Source organism: Ictalurus furcatus, chromosome 27 (assembly GCF_023375685.1).
Source record: "Ictalurus furcatus strain D&B chromosome 27, Billie_1.0, whole genome shotgun sequence".
Lineage (NCBI taxonomy): Eukaryota > Metazoa > Chordata > Actinopteri > Siluriformes > Ictaluridae > Ictalurus > Ictalurus furcatus.
The window spans coordinates 2,357,928-2,375,000 of record NC_071281.1 but is presented as its reverse complement, the minus strand read 5'-3'; the positions used below and the strand labels follow the sequence as shown (position 1 = coordinate 2,375,000).

At 41.7% G+C, this 17,073-nt stretch overlaps 1 protein-coding gene and 1 long non-coding RNA gene across 2 annotated transcripts; one reads left to right on the top strand and one right to left on the bottom strand.

Annotated features, from left to right (window-relative positions):
• The first annotated feature begins 1,690 nt into the window (after nt 1-1,690).
• On the top strand, nt 1,691-8,575 carry dnaja3b (DnaJ heat shock protein family (Hsp40) member A3b). The gene is made up of 12 exons (XM_053617184.1): nt 1,691-1,893; nt 3,080-3,216; nt 3,914-3,997; nt 4,101-4,298; nt 4,420-4,572; nt 4,684-4,831; nt 5,066-5,130; nt 5,288-5,416; nt 5,910-6,025; nt 6,216-6,313; nt 6,566-6,691; nt 6,777-8,575. Exons 1-11 carry the CDS (start codon nt 1,692-1,694, stop codon nt 6,676-6,678), a joined length of 1,443 nt encoding a protein of 480 aa, XP_053473159.1. The 5' UTR covers nt 1,691; the 3' UTR covers nt 6,679-6,691; nt 6,777-8,575.
• Nucleotides 6,019-15,153, bottom strand: LOC128603011 (uncharacterized). Its single transcript, XR_008384934.1, has 3 exons — nt 14,780-15,153; nt 10,256-10,387; nt 6,019-6,268 (listed from the first exon to the last, which is right to left on the bottom strand). It is a non-coding gene; the product is annotated as an uncharacterized LOC128603011 (long non-coding RNA).
• Between the last annotated feature and the right edge of the window lie 1,920 nt (nt 15,154-17,073).

Sequence of the window (17,073 nt, the reverse complement as noted above, 5' to 3'; positions counted from 1 at the left end):
AAAAAGAATTTCTAATGGTTTCCACCACAAAATACCATTACAAACCATCAACTAACCATTAAAACCATTACCTGGTTGGTATCTACTAGACATAACATGCCACCAATAGAAGGCAACAAATTACTAGTAGAGACCCACAGGGACCAAACCAGCTTCCATCAAAACCAAGACAATTCCCATTAAAACCATAACAAATACTATGAGGATTTCTGTCGTTTTTTTTCTTTCTTCAGGAGGGCGATTAGCTTCCTTCTTGCGAAATCCAACAAAAACTGTTCTCGAATATCAGACTTCCTTCACGTTTGGCATGTTAGCAGTTTGGTGGTTCAACATGGATTCACACTAGGAGATTCATAAAGATGCCACCAGCTCCAGCCTTTTCGGGATTGCATTGGATCCAGAGCTGCTTCTAGCTGTTCCTTACAAACTGCAAAGCGTTTTACTACATAGTACACTACAATAGGGAACTGAATTGGTGAGTGAAGTAAACAATTTTGAAACTCTTTGTCCTGTATCAAACCAAAAAACAATCAATTTGTACACTATGCATTGTGCCATTAAAAGAGTGGACTAGATCAGGGGTTCCCAAACTTTTCCAGGGCAAGGCCCACCAAATGGCATTAATATTTGACCGAGGCCCCCCTTTTGCAAGATGTCTTTAAAACACATTAAAAATACAGACTTCTGAATATATATTTATTAATAATTGCATCTTACATCTTTACATTACATTAGAAATTGATTGTGTGTGTGTGTGGTTGTCTGAGAGTGAGAAATAGAAAACATACATTTATTTATTTTTCACACCAAATTGTTGAGGTCCTCCGGGCGCCCCCTGGCGGCCCCCAAGAAAACCACTGGACTAGATACTATCCCAGCAAACACAGGACATCAATGCCATGTTAGCATTTGGGTACTTCCAGGAGCTTTTGTTTTGGTTAACAAACTCATTCCAGAACTCAGAAAACACAGTGTTCTCTTATAGTTATATGGCAACTGGATATTCACAATCTTAATTGTGTTGTTTTTTTTTTGTTTCACTCAGAACAAGTGAGAACAATATGACAACCAGCGGGATGGTTCCGAAACGGTTCCTGTAATAATTTAAAGGTTCCCAGAACTTCACAGGGGAATGTTCTCTGGTAAACCAAACAGGCACAAGAAGAGATTTGTTTAAGAAAAAAAAGAAAAAGAAAAACCCTAGAATTTTCCTGAACGTTCTAGGAACAAATTAGCAAATTAGCACCGCTACACACTATTACAAAATGGCAGGCCCCCAAAATAGTGCACTATATAGTAAATATGTCATAATTTCAGGGCTCATGGCCACTCTGTTTGCAGGAATATGTATAAAATGCTAAAACTACCTAAATAGTACAGTATATACAGTAATGAATGGTCTGTTTAATAGAAAAGTCATTGTAACAAGCCCCTGATTGGCTGTCTTTCCCATCGTTGTATTTTATGTGTTTTAAACATTTTTAAAATAATAATTACACGTTATTTTGTTCTTAAAATATCTATAACGTGTATCTTTAAGTTAGGTGACAACATTTTTGACCTCATCCCTAATTTTTAACAAGTTCGACTTCAGCACGCGCGCGCGCACACCGCCATCTTGTGGCGATAAAACGCAAAACAAAGGTACTCTACTGGCGCATGCGCAGTGGCAAGCCGGCAAGGTAAAAAACATGGCCGCCTCCACAACTAGTCGTTTTGTGCGCTGCGTGTCTAAAGCTTTACCCCGACTCAGCACGACTTGGACACCCGTCAGCTCCTGTAGATATGAAAATGTCTCCGGTTCGACTTTCATGTCGTGTCGCTATTATATTTCTGGAGTGGATACGAGTCGAAGAAGAGAAGAAAACAACGTGACATTGAGGGGGTGTGCAGGTAAGACGTTATGTGCAGGCTGAATACCAAACCGATTAGCACTTACTACATAGGTGCACTTCGTGGTGTAGGGAGTAATGGCGTTTCCCTATCCTGACCCTATAATGACCCTATCCTAGTGCACTCGATTTTGAAATCGGAGCAATTTGGGATTCAGACGGTATTAACTTAGAGCAGTCAGAAATTAGTCGTGTTTTCTTTTTTGTTGTATGTTTCTGATGTCATGACGTTTTAGTTTTCGAAAGAAAATGTTATTATATTAAGGGATAGTTTCTTAAAAGGTTTTCTCTTGAGTCTGGAAAGCAGGGATGATGCAAGGAGCTTCTGCGATTGCAAATTCAAGGCTAGTCATGGTTACTTTATTGAGGTTTATAAATAAGTGTTTAAATTCACTTTAATGAACAATTAAGAAGCACTCAATCCACAATGTATAAATGATCTTCAATTGCTTTGTGAAGATTATTTTACTGATCATGGTCTTGCAGATAGGGTATTATTATTATTATTATTATACAGTGCCGTGCATAAGTTTTCACCCCCTTGAACTTTTCTGCATGTTGTCCTGTTATAACCTGAAAGTGATGTGGACTTAACTTAAAATTGTTCCATTTGATTTTAAACAGTATATTTAACATGTAAAGATAAGTACTTTTTTTTTTTTGTTTAAATGAAATAAATGAGAAATATTAATATATATAAACTATTAATACACATTTAAGTAAATAAAACATGTACATTCAAACTGAACCAAAGCATACCCCTCCAAATAAAAATCTAAAATGAATAAAAAAAAAAACCCCACTTCAAATAACGCAACAAAATTGCTCAAAGATGGACAACAAGTTTTTATTTCGCCTCTAGAGGCCACTCTCGTACTGTGCAATGACAGCGGACCTTTCTCAGTCGCTTCTACAAAGGACGCAAGCAGCGATCGGTTATCAGTGCAGATTAATCGGCAAAACCGGTTGACGTCTAATTTATAAAAACGTTCAAGTTCTTGGCTTTTGTCTAGATTCATGACCTAACATCCCAATTACATCAATTTCCGTTCTGCGAAACGTGGAAAAGTTCAAAGGGTGCATACTTATGCAATCCACTGTATATAGTAGTAATGTTTTTTTTGTTGTTTGTTTGTTTTGAACGCCAGATTCTGTTGACATTCTTGATGTGCATGTGTGTGTTACAGGGTTTAATCGGCTCTGTATGTTCAGCTCGCACGCCTTCCATAGCAGCTCGGTGTGTCACGAGGAGCAGGATTTGTACAGCGTGCTGGGAATCCCACGCACCGCCACGCAGAAAGAGATCAAGAAAGCGTACTATCAGGTCAGCAGTGCATTTCAGCGTTTGAAACGGGGGTGGGTTTTTTTTTTTCTTTTCCCCCCTCGCTCTAGAAAACACGATAGAGATTATCCACCATTCGCTTCTGCTTGGATTTCAAACAACACAACGTTGCTGAACAAATTCAGGCAGGTCGTTATCATCTGGCCGACGTTAGATTTTTTTTGACGCCTCGGGAGCCACGTCAAAACTACACTCGGCCTGGTCGAAAAGCCAGTTAACTGAAGGGGAAAGGACACGAGGTTGCGAAAGAAGCATTTGCTCTTGGTAACAGTTACTTTCACTTCTGCTACTAAATTGGTGCCCGCTTTAAACTGTGGCCATCTGGTCAAGACGGAGTTCGAAATGATGTCATTTTCGACACGTTGTTCGAGTTACAAAATGGGAGGACAGCACTGTGACGGCTTGTCTTTTCTACTCAACATACTGAAGTTTGTGATTCTCAAAATAGTACGGTCGTTGATATGATCTAAAGCAAATATGACTAACTAATCTATAAAAGTAGCAAAGTAGTGCTTTATTTACGGTCGATGGCGTGAGAAGCCACGGGCCAGACTTCAGAGAGGGTGAGCTTTGTGCGGTGAATGTAGGCAACACAAAACTCTGAACCTTTACCATATTCACTTTGTTGCGCAAATCCTGTAGCTCCAGTGATGCGATAACGACGTTTGTTGTCCTGCAGCTGGCGAAGAAATACCATCCCGATACAAACCAAGATGACCCGCAGGCTAAAGAGAAGTTCTCCAAGCTAGCGGAAGCATACGAGGTCAGGTTCAAGGAAAAGACACATATTAATGCATTTTTTAATCTTATGTTTGGTTATTAAGTGAATTAACACGTGCTGTTTTATCGTGTGTGTGTGTGAGCAGGTTCTGAGCGATGAAGTAAAACGAAAGCAGTATGATACGTACGGTTCGGCGGGGCCGAGTGCAAGCGGAGCGGGGCAGCAGTACTGGCGGAGCAGCACCACCGTGGACCCAGAGGAGCTGTTCAGGAAGATCTTCGGGGAATTTACCGGAGCGCAAGGGTTCGGAGACTTCAGCTCCATTTTCGAACAGCCGCTTGAGGTCAGCTCCGACGCCAGATATTTCTTCGTACAGTTATTATATGATGACTTTTTTTTTTTTAAAGCTATTGTTTAAGTGTATAAGTTATGTAATTCTCTAGATGATGTGTGTGTGTGTGTAGTATGTCATGGAGCTGACGTTCACCCAGGCAGCCAAAGGAGTGAACAAGGAGATCACAGTGAACATCGAGGATGACTGTCCACGTTGCCATGGTAAAGGTCACGAGCCGGGCACCAAAGTCACACAGTGTCACTACTGCAACGGCACCGGCATGGTGAGAGCACCGTAGCAACCGTCTCCACGGAGACTTCAGAGTCAGAAGATACGTATTATTCTTATCATGCCATATTACTGTGTGTGTGTGTGTGTGTGTGTGTGTGTGTAGGAGTCGGTAAACACGGGCCCGTTTATGATGCGTTCCACGTGTCGGCGCTGTGGTGGGCGGGGCTCAATCATCATCACGCCCTGTGTGATGTGCAGAGGAACAGGCCACACCAAACAGAAAAAGAGCCTCATGGTGCCTGTACCTGCAGGTCTGTTTACTCTCTTAACGAGTCATTTATTTTACCTGCATTCCGTTATACAGATTTGATTTGATTTGAGTTTCGATCACTTTATAGTCGCGAGTCTGATGTTGTGGAAAGCCAGGTCCTGTTATCGCTTACGTTCCAGCAGCTATAAAGATTTCTTCTGAACGTGAAATAAACAGTCGTGTAAATTTAACTGCGTGTATATGTGTGGGTTTTTAAATTTTTTTATTTTTTTAGGAGTGGAGGACGGCCAGACGGTGAGGATGTCCACAGGAAATAAGCAGGTTTACATCACGTTCAGAGTGAGTTTACCTTCAGTGTTCCTCAGTCACTTACCGCAATAATCTATATAACACCGGGGTATAGTGTGTGTTTACGTTCCTTTGGTTTTTTTTTTTGAGCACCAGCATACATTGTGTTTAATATTAGGGCTTTTGCGTGTTGGGATTTGTGTCTCAGGTCCAGAGGAGTCCAACGTTTCGGCGTGATGGGCCTGACATCCACTCTGACGTGATGATCTCTGTGGCTCAGGCCATTCTCGGTGGAACGGCTCGAGCTCAGGGCCTCTACGGGACGGTCGACATTGCGGTGAGACGTGTTCACACTCAGCACACACCTTATTCTAATCGTGTTGTGTTGACGAGTGAAATTTGCACCGTTAGACAAAATATCCCTTTGAAATTCGGGTTCTTTTTCACAACAGGCATACGTATGTATACACTCAGAAACTGTACGATGGTACATCTGGATGTAGTGTTCTACTTCCTGTATCTGTCTAGATGCAGTGACGAGTACAGCCACTAGAGGGTAGTATTGAGTTAAATAGCCAGTTAAGAGTCTAGTACAGGTAAATGTATATATTTGTTGCTGTTGTTGTTTTGTACATTTACTTTTTATCCAATGTGAATTACAGTTGATCTGAGCAGGTGAGGGTTACAGGGGCTGCGATTCTCAAAATGCAGTGGAGAATTGTTGTTTTTTTCCATTTATTGCTGCATCACATCACACGAATGTTCTTTTTTTTCCATTTATTGCTGCATCACATCACACGAATGTTGTTTTTTTTTTTTTCCTCCTCCAGATTCCTCCAGGGATTCAGACAGACCAGAAGATTCGTCTGGGTGGTAAAGGAATCGCCCGTGTGAATGGGTACGGCTACGGAGACCACTACGTCCACATCAAGGTCAAAGTGCCCAAGTAAGACATTTCTACACTCATGCACACACACACATTCACAATCAAATTCACATCACATCCAACCTAAACATGTGACATCCTAAAAGATTGAAAGTATATTAGTTTTCTTTAGTTTACTCCTGAATGCTTGAAAACGAAAATAGCGTGTATTTTCGTTTTTTTTTTCTTCTTCCTGGGTTTCCCCTGGAAGGAAGTTGAGCCGGAGGCAGCGGGATCTGATCCTGAGCTACGCCGAAGAGGAGACTGACGTAGAGGGATCCGTGAATGGAGTGACCCGATCAGCATCAGGTACAGCAAGCAGACACAAACACACACACACACACACACACACACACACACACACACATGCTAATAAGATTCCTTTACAGACAGGACAAAGGAGTGGTTTTGCAAAACATGGAATGCACACAATGTTCCGTTTGCTCAAATCGCAGCCTTAAGCTGTAACCAGTTCGTTAGAATTACTGGATGCCGAATGTGTGGGACAGAAAAAGGCTCCGAAATGGACAAACGTGTGTGTGTGTGTGTGTGTGTGTGTAGCAAGCTCCCAGCATGCAGCGAAGGAATCCAGGGCAGACCCGAAGAATGACGAGGAGCAGCCGGAGAAGGAGGAGGGCGGATTTTTCTCCAGACTAAAAAAGATGTTCTCCTGAAGGCATAGAGAAGGTAGGGGTTCTGCATGGTCGTGTCTCAAACGCAGTCATTACTTAAACTCCTGCTTCACCGTCTCACCGTTATCCGCTGTGTCTAGGTGAAAGGCCTGTGAGCTGTTAGAGTTCGGATGCGCAGAAGCTCTCCACTCATCTCAGGAAGAGAGAGAGAGAGAGAGAAAGCGATGTACAGAGGAAGAGGAATGAGAAGAGAGAGGCATCCAGAGAGCTATTTCTGTTACCAGAAATACAGAGCGCTTCGGATAATGAGGCTTCTGTTAATGAAATCAGTGTACTGAAGTACGAACTCTTTGTGAAGCTCGAAGATAACGGTTAATTAACGTAATCGCACAATTTGTTCATGTAAACGTTATGCTGGTTAATGTGTATTTTTCTAATATATAAAAGAATGAAGTTGTTTCAAAGCGATAACAAGTGGTAACATTAAAAATAACTATCAAGAAAAAAAAAGTTTGATGTGTCTCTTGAATTAATAGATTTTGGCAAATTGCTGTGGTGTAAGAGGAATAAAACATTACTTTTCGTCATTGAAAAAGAATCAGTTTTGGGCTCCAGCACACCAAAACGTTGTTGATTATTTTACTACAACATGGTAATGTTTTTTTCCTCACATATACAGTAACCATGAAACTACAGTGAAGCTGAATGTAATCGGGGCGGCCATTTTGTGAACTAATCACTTCTTCTTCGAAGCACAGTTTGATATCATCAACATTGCTGCCTCACCACTCCTGGGTTTAATCCAAAACCTTCTACTTCTTTCTATCTATCTACAGCGGGGGAAATAAGTATTGGATGCTTCAACAATTTTTTTTCAGTAAATATATTTCCAATGAAGTTATTCATATGAAATTTTCACCAGACATCAGTATTAACTCACGAAATCTGCAAATATAAAGAATTCACAACATTAAAGTACGTAAATAAAGTTATGTGTAATAAAGAGGAATGACGCGGGAAAAAAGTATTGAACACATTAAGAAAAAGCAGTTCTCCAAGGCAAGGTAAGGCAAGGAACCAGCTGAAATCCGTAAGTAATTATACCCCCTATCTGCGTAAATGAATATCAGCTGGGTTAGTAAATTGATGGTCTATAAAAAGGCTTTTCATTACCAAGGTGTCACACAAGAAACATCTCATGATGGGTAAAAGCGAAGAGCTCTATCAAGACCTTCACAACCTTATTGTTGTGAAACGTATTGATGGAATTGGATACAGACGTATTTCAAAACTTCTGAATCCTCCAGTAAGCACCATCAGGGTCATTGTCCACAAGTGGAAGCAACATCACTCCGTCATCAACTGGCCACGCACAGATGCTCCTTGCAAGATTTCTGGCCAGGGAGTCAGAAGAATAGTCAGAAGAGTAGCCCAAGAGCCAAGGACCACTCGGAAAGCGCTCCAGAAACACTTGGAGGCAGCAGGTGCTATCGTCACAGAGAAAACAATAGGCAATGCACTCCGCTGCTCACGCTCACCATGCAAGACTCCATTACTAAAGGAAAGGTATGTCGAAGCTCGTTTAAAGTTTGCTACAACTCACTTGGACAAGCCTATGAAATACTGGGAGAGTGTAGTCTGATCAGACGAGAGCAACATTGAACTTTTTGGATGTCATACTACACACCATGTTTGGAGAAGAAATGGCTCTGCACATCACCCTAAAAACACTACACCAACAGTGAAGTTTGGAGGTGGAAGCATCATGGTGTGGGGCTGTTTTTCATCACATGGTACTGGCAGACTTTATATAACTGAAGGAAGGATGAGTGGAGCCCTTTACTGGGAGATTCTTGAGAAGAATCCGCTACCATCCACCAGGATGATGAAGATGAGATGTGGGTGGAGCTTCCAGCTGGACAACGATCCAAAGCATACAGCAAAGGAAACTCTCAATTGGTTTCAGAGAAAAAAATCAAGGCGTTAGATTGGCCCAGTCAATCACCTGACTCGAATCCAATTGAACAAGATTTAAAGACAATATGTTTAGAAGAAAAAAGCAATGGAAGAAGGTGGCCTGGTCTGATTAATCATGTTTTCTTTTACATCATGTGGATGACCAGGTGCGTGTGTGTCTCTTACCTGGAGAAGAGATGGCAGTGTTCTGCTGGGAAACCTTGAGTCCTGGAATTCATGTGGATATTACTTTGACACGTACCACCCACCTAAACATCGTTGAAAACCAAGCACACCCCTTCATGGCAACGGTGTTCCCTAATGTCATTGGCATCTTTCAGCAGGATATTGTGCCCAGCCACACTGTAGAAATTGTTCAGGAATGGTTTGAGGAACATGAACAAAGAGTTTAAGGTTGACTTGGCCTCCATTTTCCCCAGATCTCAATCCGATCGAGCGTCTGTGGGAAGTGCTGGACAAACAAGTCAGATCCATGGAGGCCCACAAAGGGGGAGTTTCTAAATTTGCTCATTGCTAGAATCTGTTTTGTTGTTGTTGTTGTTGAAGTTGTTTTAATTATCAGTAGGCATTTAATGTGTGGTTTTTTTTTTTGGACCTATTCTTTAATAATGTTTTATGTAAAAACACAAGCAAATTGTTCCTCAGTGGAGCAAAATGTAACTGTGTTCCAAATAACTGAATTTCCAACTAAATGGATGAAAGGGCTGTATTTAAATATTTGATCTGGATGTGTGGAAAAGAAAAACGCGAGTATTGAGTGTTCGGTGGGCACCAGAAAAAGAAATCTGGCTTGTTTCCAAGTGTGTTTTAGTATTCCTCGGAATAGCTCTTAAGGTGCCCGCTGTACTCGCTTACCTCAGTGCTTGTTTACACTTATTTTTATTTTCATTTTCAGAGGTTTGAACCTTTTTTTTTTTTTTTTTTTAGCTGAGCAGCTGTGACTGGCTACAGTCATCTAACCTTCCAAGAAAAATTTAATGTGAACAGGGTAAAGCTTTTTTGTAAAATGGTCAGGTTTAGGTGACTAGTGGGTGGTGAAGCAGGTGCCTCCTCACAGCTTCAGGGTCCCCGGTATCCTGACACAGAGCTAATACACAGCTGTTGAAGTCAGTGCATCAGTTAGTGTCTGTTAGGTGTTTGTGTAATTCATGTTTTAACGGGATGTGTTCAATGACATAAAACGTTGCACATTTTGTATCAGACCACCCAATTTGTAGGTGAGCAAAAACATTAACACGTGACTGACGGGTGTTTCTTGTTACCCAGGGGTGTCCTGTTAGATTAATTGTTCAAACAATAAATAGCTAAACATCTACTCTTGGTTTTAAAAGCCTTCAGTTTCACCTGTCAAGGCTGCATTTGTTGTTAAAAAGGATAAGCCAACATTTAGATCAGAGAGCTGTCTATGGGAGAAAAGCAAGCCATTTTGAAGCTGAGAAAAGAGGGAGAATCTATCAGAGGCATTGGACAAACATTGGGCGTAGTCAATACAACAGTTTGGAATGTCCTGAAAAAGAAAGAAACCTCTGGTGTACTGAGCACCAAACACTGACTGGGTCAGCCAAGGAAAACAACAACAGCTGATGACAAACATTGTGAGATCTGTGAAGAAAAACCCAAAAACAAAAGTGCGTGACCTCACCAACAACCTCCACAGGGCAGGGGTGAAGGTATCACAATCCACCATTCGAAGACGACTTGAATATTGAATACATCTGAAGGTTGATCCTAGTAGAAGCTTCACATTCAGTTCCACTAGGTGGGGTTCTTGCTCCTATAGTGATAGAGAGAGAGAGAGAGAGAGAAAAACCATCAGCCTGAATTTATGTATAAGGCAAAAATAAAGTTCTCACAATGTATCTCACTCAATCTCGACTCACCAGCTGTTACGGGAATTTGCGGATTGTTCCAATGAGTCAGACCATTTGACTCAGCTCACCAACTACAGCCTTCATTAAGAAAATTGTTGAAAAGAGCTTTCCATGGAAGCATTGAAGCGTTTACTGAACATGAATGAATGAATAAGTGAGTAAGGGTACTGCCTAAACCCGGATCACACGAGTCATGAGTTGGCTCTCAGCGGTCACTTCACTCGAAGAGTCGACTTGTTTGCGAAACGAGTCATCAATAGTTTGCACATCATATCAGTTCTGATTCTCAGTGACATCTTATTGTGTTATTCTACAGTACATGTTTTTAATGCTTTTAAATAGTCAAGAAAATGCTATGTACCTATGTACATGCTATGTACTAACTAACTTCACATTATTTAATTATATATCAATATTATGGGACGTCGTACATCGAGTCCCAAGTTGACCAGCACGTTGCTAATTGTTTACTAAGGCTGCAACGATCCCTAAGGACGAAAATGAATTAATATTTCAACATGGAGTGCAGCTGCTTCTCTCTCTCTCTATATATATATATAAAGCCCATACTTATTCGACAGATAGCTAGTCTCATGCAAGATTTTCCCCCAGGGTTACCTAGCTGCTTTGTTTTGTGGATAAACGTTTAGTGACTAGCGCTATGGTGGTGTGTGGCTAAGTTCTTCCTTTTTCAAATTAACGCTGCATGTCTCAAAATAAATCCAAGCTTCGGTTTTGCCCAGGCTAAAAGCAACTATCAATTCAGGTTTTTCACGCCTTAGGGTCCTGTACTTTTTATAGACCGAAAGCTAAAGGGTCAAAGGTTTCATTTTCTGAGGGACAGAAACGTTTCTCAAAGGTTCTTTTCATGGTTCGGGCTAAACTGGGCTTGCCTCGTCTAAGTTTTTATAGCTGTGAGGTTATGGGACATCAAATAAGAGCTCTTGTGTATAAAACCAAACTAAGCTCGTCTCCAAAACAGTAGGTGTGTAGCGCCTGTGTCTCATCTGTAGCTGTCTATTTTTAACTGGCTGAGAGCCAGACGCAGAGCAGCTTAGCACTGAGGCTGACCAGGCCTCCGAGAGAGAACGAGAGAGGGGGAAAAATGTGTGAATGAAGGAAAAGTTTCTCTCCAAATGACTTTTTAACTTTTGAGCTGCATAACAATGTAGTGTATTATAGTGTTAAACAAACTCTATAACATATGTATGTACACCGTATGTCGGATACTCTGTAGTATCTTTTTGTTGCACTGTAGGCTGTATGTGTTTTCGCTGGCTGAACATCCTGACCTTTTACTCCTGCTTTGGACTGGACATACAGTTCTTTTCATTTTTTTTTTCTTCCCCAAGACATTTGGGTTCGAGATCAACAGACGAATAAGAGACAAGAGTTTCGAATTCCGGCTTTTATTCCCTGGTGTTTACATGTAGATGTGTGAAACGACACAAAACGTAGCACATTTTGTAGCAGACCACCCAATTTGTAGTCGAGCAAAAATATTGGAACGTGTGACTGACAGGTCTTGCTGTCCAGGTGTGTCTTGTTAGATTGATTATTTAAACAGTAAATAGCTCTGAACTATAGATCTGCTATTGGTTTTAACCTTCAGTTTCAGCTGTGAAGACTGCATTTGTTTTTTTTTTTTTAAAAATTGATAAGCCAACATGAAGATCAGAGAGATGTCTTTGGGAGAAAAGCAAGCCATTTTGAAGCTGACAAAAGAGGGAGAATCAATCGGAGGGATTTCAAAAACATTGGGCATAACCGATACGACAATTTGGAATGTCCTGAAGAAGAAAGAATTCACTGGTGTACTGAGCAACAACTGAAAGAGGCTCCGTTAAAACCTGGGAAAGCAACTCAAAAGAAGAAAACAACAATTCGGTGATGTCACTGAGTTGCAGGCTTGATGCAATTATTGCAAGCAAGTGATACACAACCACATCATAAGTATTATTTACTTCAAGATGTATCTGTTCCTATACTTTTGCTTGCCTAAAAAAGACAAAGGAAACCTGGAGTCTATCCCAGGGAGCATCGGGCACAAGGCAGGGTACACCCTGGACAGGGTGCCAATCCATCGCCGGGCACAATCACATACACACTCACACACCCATTCATACACTACGGACACTTTGGAAACGCCAATCAGCCTACCATGCATGTCTTTGGACTGGGGGAGGAAACCGGAGGAAACCCGGGGAGAACATGCAAACTCCGCACACACAGGGCCACGGTGGGAATCGAACCCCTGACCCTGGAGGTGTGAGGCGAACGTGCTAACCACTAAGCCACCATATGCAATTTTGGTTTGTATTGATAATTTTTCTACAAGTGTACACCCCCATCATTACTTTCATTATCTTTCATTCATTCATCTTCAGTAACCACTTGATCCTGATTCTGGAAACTCCAAACAGACAGTAACCACACCTTAAGATCGAACCCTTGACCCTGGAGCTCTAAGACACTAAATCTACCTGCTGCACCATTCTGTAAATGTCAGTCGTTGTTGTTTTTTTCTTCCCCTAGGGTTCTCTCATAGACCTCTAACACAGTTCTGTGTCATATCACTGTGATCTTTACTCTGTTTGGGCAGAGTCGCACGGGTAATCTTGGACTTTATACTCGTACTCTTCCTACTGAAAGTTTTCCTTTTTTGAGCATTTGGAATCTCTTAAGCTGGGCACATTGTATGTTTTTTGGTCAAAATTTTGATTTTTTCACTCTTGGTGAAATCAAGTATGAATTACAAAACACGAGAGGGTAAAGGAAGTTACGTAAAATTTTTGATAATCTTTTTTTTTAAAAAATCGGACGTCGTGTGGCGTGAGCAGTGTGACGATCCGATGTCAGAAACATTCAGTTAAAGTCGTTGCTATCATCAGCGTATCTTGCATTTAAATCACTGAGAGGAAAAAAGATAAACTCCAAGGTAATGAAAGCAGCTCTAACTGAACAGCGGAAACAGTGTCCTGCATGTCCGTGTCCACTTTTCTTATATACATTTTAGCAAAACTGAGCTAACCGCTTGCTAACTTTTTCAAACTGACGTGAATAGTGACATCATTTCCACCGTCGCATGGAGGGATCAGGATTTCTCTCGTCATACACCGTAAGCCTGGCTTTTTAGGGTTCATCTTAATATTGTAAGGGAGTCTCTCCTTGACACGCTCTCCTTTTGAGTCACTCATTAGGGGTTTAGACCTGGATTTGATGACAAGGACACGTTCAGTGTGCTACATATACACGGTAAGCCTTTAAACACCTGAGTAAACGGGTACAAGGAGAATATATTGGTTGATGCATCAAAGGCCGCTCACAGTGCATCGTTTAAAAACGTGTAAATAACGCACACGAGCGCATGGGCTGTGTTTCTCTGTGTTTCAACTTCGCATGCACTGCGTTTGGCCTTTGCGTCATTAGCCAGTCGTTTATTCTGACGTCACCAGGCCGTCCTGAATAGCAGCGTGTGTTCAGATGTGGAGTACGTGCTCGGGGCACTGTTGGCATTTCGGCAGACTTAAACTTTCCACGGGAGAAAGACTCCTTTGTGTGGCTTATTGCATCAAATAATCTACAGAATCACCACTGATGGTTCATTATAGTGGAAATGAGCGTGTGTGTGTGTGTGTGTGTGTGTGTGGAGCCACTGCATATGGGTTTTGGGGTGTACTCCGGTGGGTAACGAAGTGGTTGTCCTTGGCTGTATGCCCAAAGCAGCCCTGTTCTCATTACGTATACGCATGCACTAACTCGTCTGATATATATCTCTCCGCTGCTTAATGACAGCTTTTCCACATAACCACAGCATTCTGATCAAGGCAACACATTACCGCACTGCCAGCGTTTCCCACCAACCAGCCCTGTGTGTGTGTGTGTGTGTGTGTATATGTGTATGTGAAAGGCAGCGAGAAAGAAAACCATTAAAAAGATTTTCCAAACTTAAATTTAAGGCTGCTGTGCCACTGCGACTTAAGTCGTCAGAGCATAAAGGAAAACTTCATAAAAGGAGCGCTTGAGAGCAGAAATGTGTGCTTTAACATTTAGTTAAACCTACAGGTCTCTCTTGTGCAAGAAGGAGTCATTTATCCCAGCAATAAAAAAAAAAATGATATAACTTTTCCCTATAAAGATATACAGTATAGGAATATTTAAATCATACAATAATACACAAAGGTCCCTTGTGGTACTGTTGCCTCCCAGAGGAATGAACATTGCTACTGACAACCTTTAAGATTTTAGATACATGCTAAGCTTGAGATTTATGTTAAGATTTATATTGTAATCACCTGTACTGTACTTTTGGTGAGCGAGCCTGAGATTTCCTGTTCTTGGTTGACAGGAGTGCGAACCTGATGTAGGTCTTCTGCTGTTGTCGCTCACCTCACACCTCAAGGCTCTGAGATTCTTTTCTGCTCACCACAGCTGTAAAGTGTGGCTATTTAAGCTACTATAGACTTCCTGTCAGCTCTGACCGTTCTCCACTGCCATCTCTAATCAACAAGGCACTTCCACCTGCGGAGCTGCCGCTCACTGGATGTTTTTTATTTTTGTTGTTTTTCGCACCATTCTGCGTGGGTGAAAATCCCAGATGATCAGCAGTTTCTGAAATACTCTGCCACCAACAACATCGCCAGAGTCAAAGTTACTGATACCACTGATATTCCCCCCCCCGTTCTGATGTTTGGTGTGAACATTAACCGATGTGCTCAACCTCTAGCTCTGTGATGTCATGCACTGTACTGTTGCCACATGGTTGGCTGACTGGATAATTGCCAGAGTATACGGGTGTTCCTAATAAACCGGCCGAGTGTGCGGCTGAATATCACTCATTTATCGCTTAAACAAAACAACGACAATGATATACTGTATATATCTCACGCTATGAAGCATACCACATATTCAACTATTCACAGGTTAAACAGAGCCACATTTAAAAAGTTCCATATACAGGATTTCCCCGAAATGTTCACAAGTGTTTTTATGTGTCAACAATTCACACCTGATACTCCATTAATAAAATACATGATGCATTACATGTTATCGTTGCTAGTGCTTTCAGCAAATATTATTCTAATGATGTAATGCTATTTAAGAATGAAGCGATACAGGCTCTTGATAGTGGACAAACACTTTGGGCTGAAATGAGAAAGGACTTTAATCAGTGGCATTATACACGTTTGAACAGAGGTCCTGCTTGGACAAACCCAGCAGCACAGGTGACAGGATTAGCTGGCCGAGGCTAGGTATTTGAGACGAGTGTGACCTCCAGGTTAACGGCAGGCCATAAAATATAAGCCTTTAATTCAGGGCTGTATACGCTGGAGACAGTCGTACCAGCCCAAGCCTAGGGCCAATCCAACAGATTCACCACAGTGACCCAGAACAAGCTAATGAAAGCATTGTATGGAGGATTTTCTGTGGCAAAACGGAAATGGGTTGAGGGAAACATTAATAGGGTTTGATTTTATTGATCTCCGATTAGGTCTCAAATATGGCAAGAACCTGCAAAACAGCTGATGCGCCTCATTGAAAGCTTGTGCTTTAAATTCATTTGCTTTTGTTGGCGGACTCAGGATGAAATAAGATGAAAGGTACAGGTAGAGAATGTCGACAGACATACCAAAACATGAACTTTATATCCCTTCCATCTTCTAATCATCATCATCCTGCATTTATCTCTGTTTCTGAGCCATTACATTTGTGGAGTCAGCTCCCTAAAGCGGTGTCAGCCTCGTCTCGTGCTGCGATGTGTTCAACGCTTTCAGGCAGGAGCTGTGCTTTTAGACGTCTTCTGAGCTTGCCAAGCTGTTACACCAGGGACCCTTTTACTTTCCACGATAAAATCTGAAGTGGCTGTTATAGCGGCTGCAGTTCCCTGATGACAACTAAAACTAGCGGCGATCAAGAGAGCAGCTGAGGCCAGACAAACCTAAGGAGAGGGTCTTGGCTGGACCACCCACCAACACACACACACACACACACACACACACACACACACACACACACACTTGGGGGGCTAAGAGCTTTCACAAATTCTTTAGTTTATATGGCTGAGGGTCTGGTCACAAAGGAATGTTTCTGCAGTAGTGCTGTGTTCTGTTAATTTAAATGGTATTCATCCATAAGAGTTCCAAAATAAATAAACTGACATTGGAGGGAGACTTGTAACAACAAAGGCTGACCATGACCATGTAGAGAAAACTGGTGGGAAAATAAATCTAAAACAAATTGAAGAGAAACCTCGAGGAGAATGAAAAGACCTAGGCCCATCTGCAACTCCTACCCCAACCCCCCTAAACTATCCACACCAACCTGCTCCCTACTGCATACCTACTTATTTCTATGCCTCGTTCTTCTCCACCTGCTCCTCTCTAACCTGTACTCGTACCCCTGCCCATGAAACTTTATCTCTACCCTTCTTTATCTCTTGCCCCATCAAACTTTCCTTTTACTCCAATGTCATGCATACTCCTATTTTTAAGATCGTTTCTTCATGCAGCTTTATCTCTACCCCAATCTTTACAGCCTTATCAATCTGCTGTCATCCAGGCTGAACTATTTCTCACCCTTATATACCTGT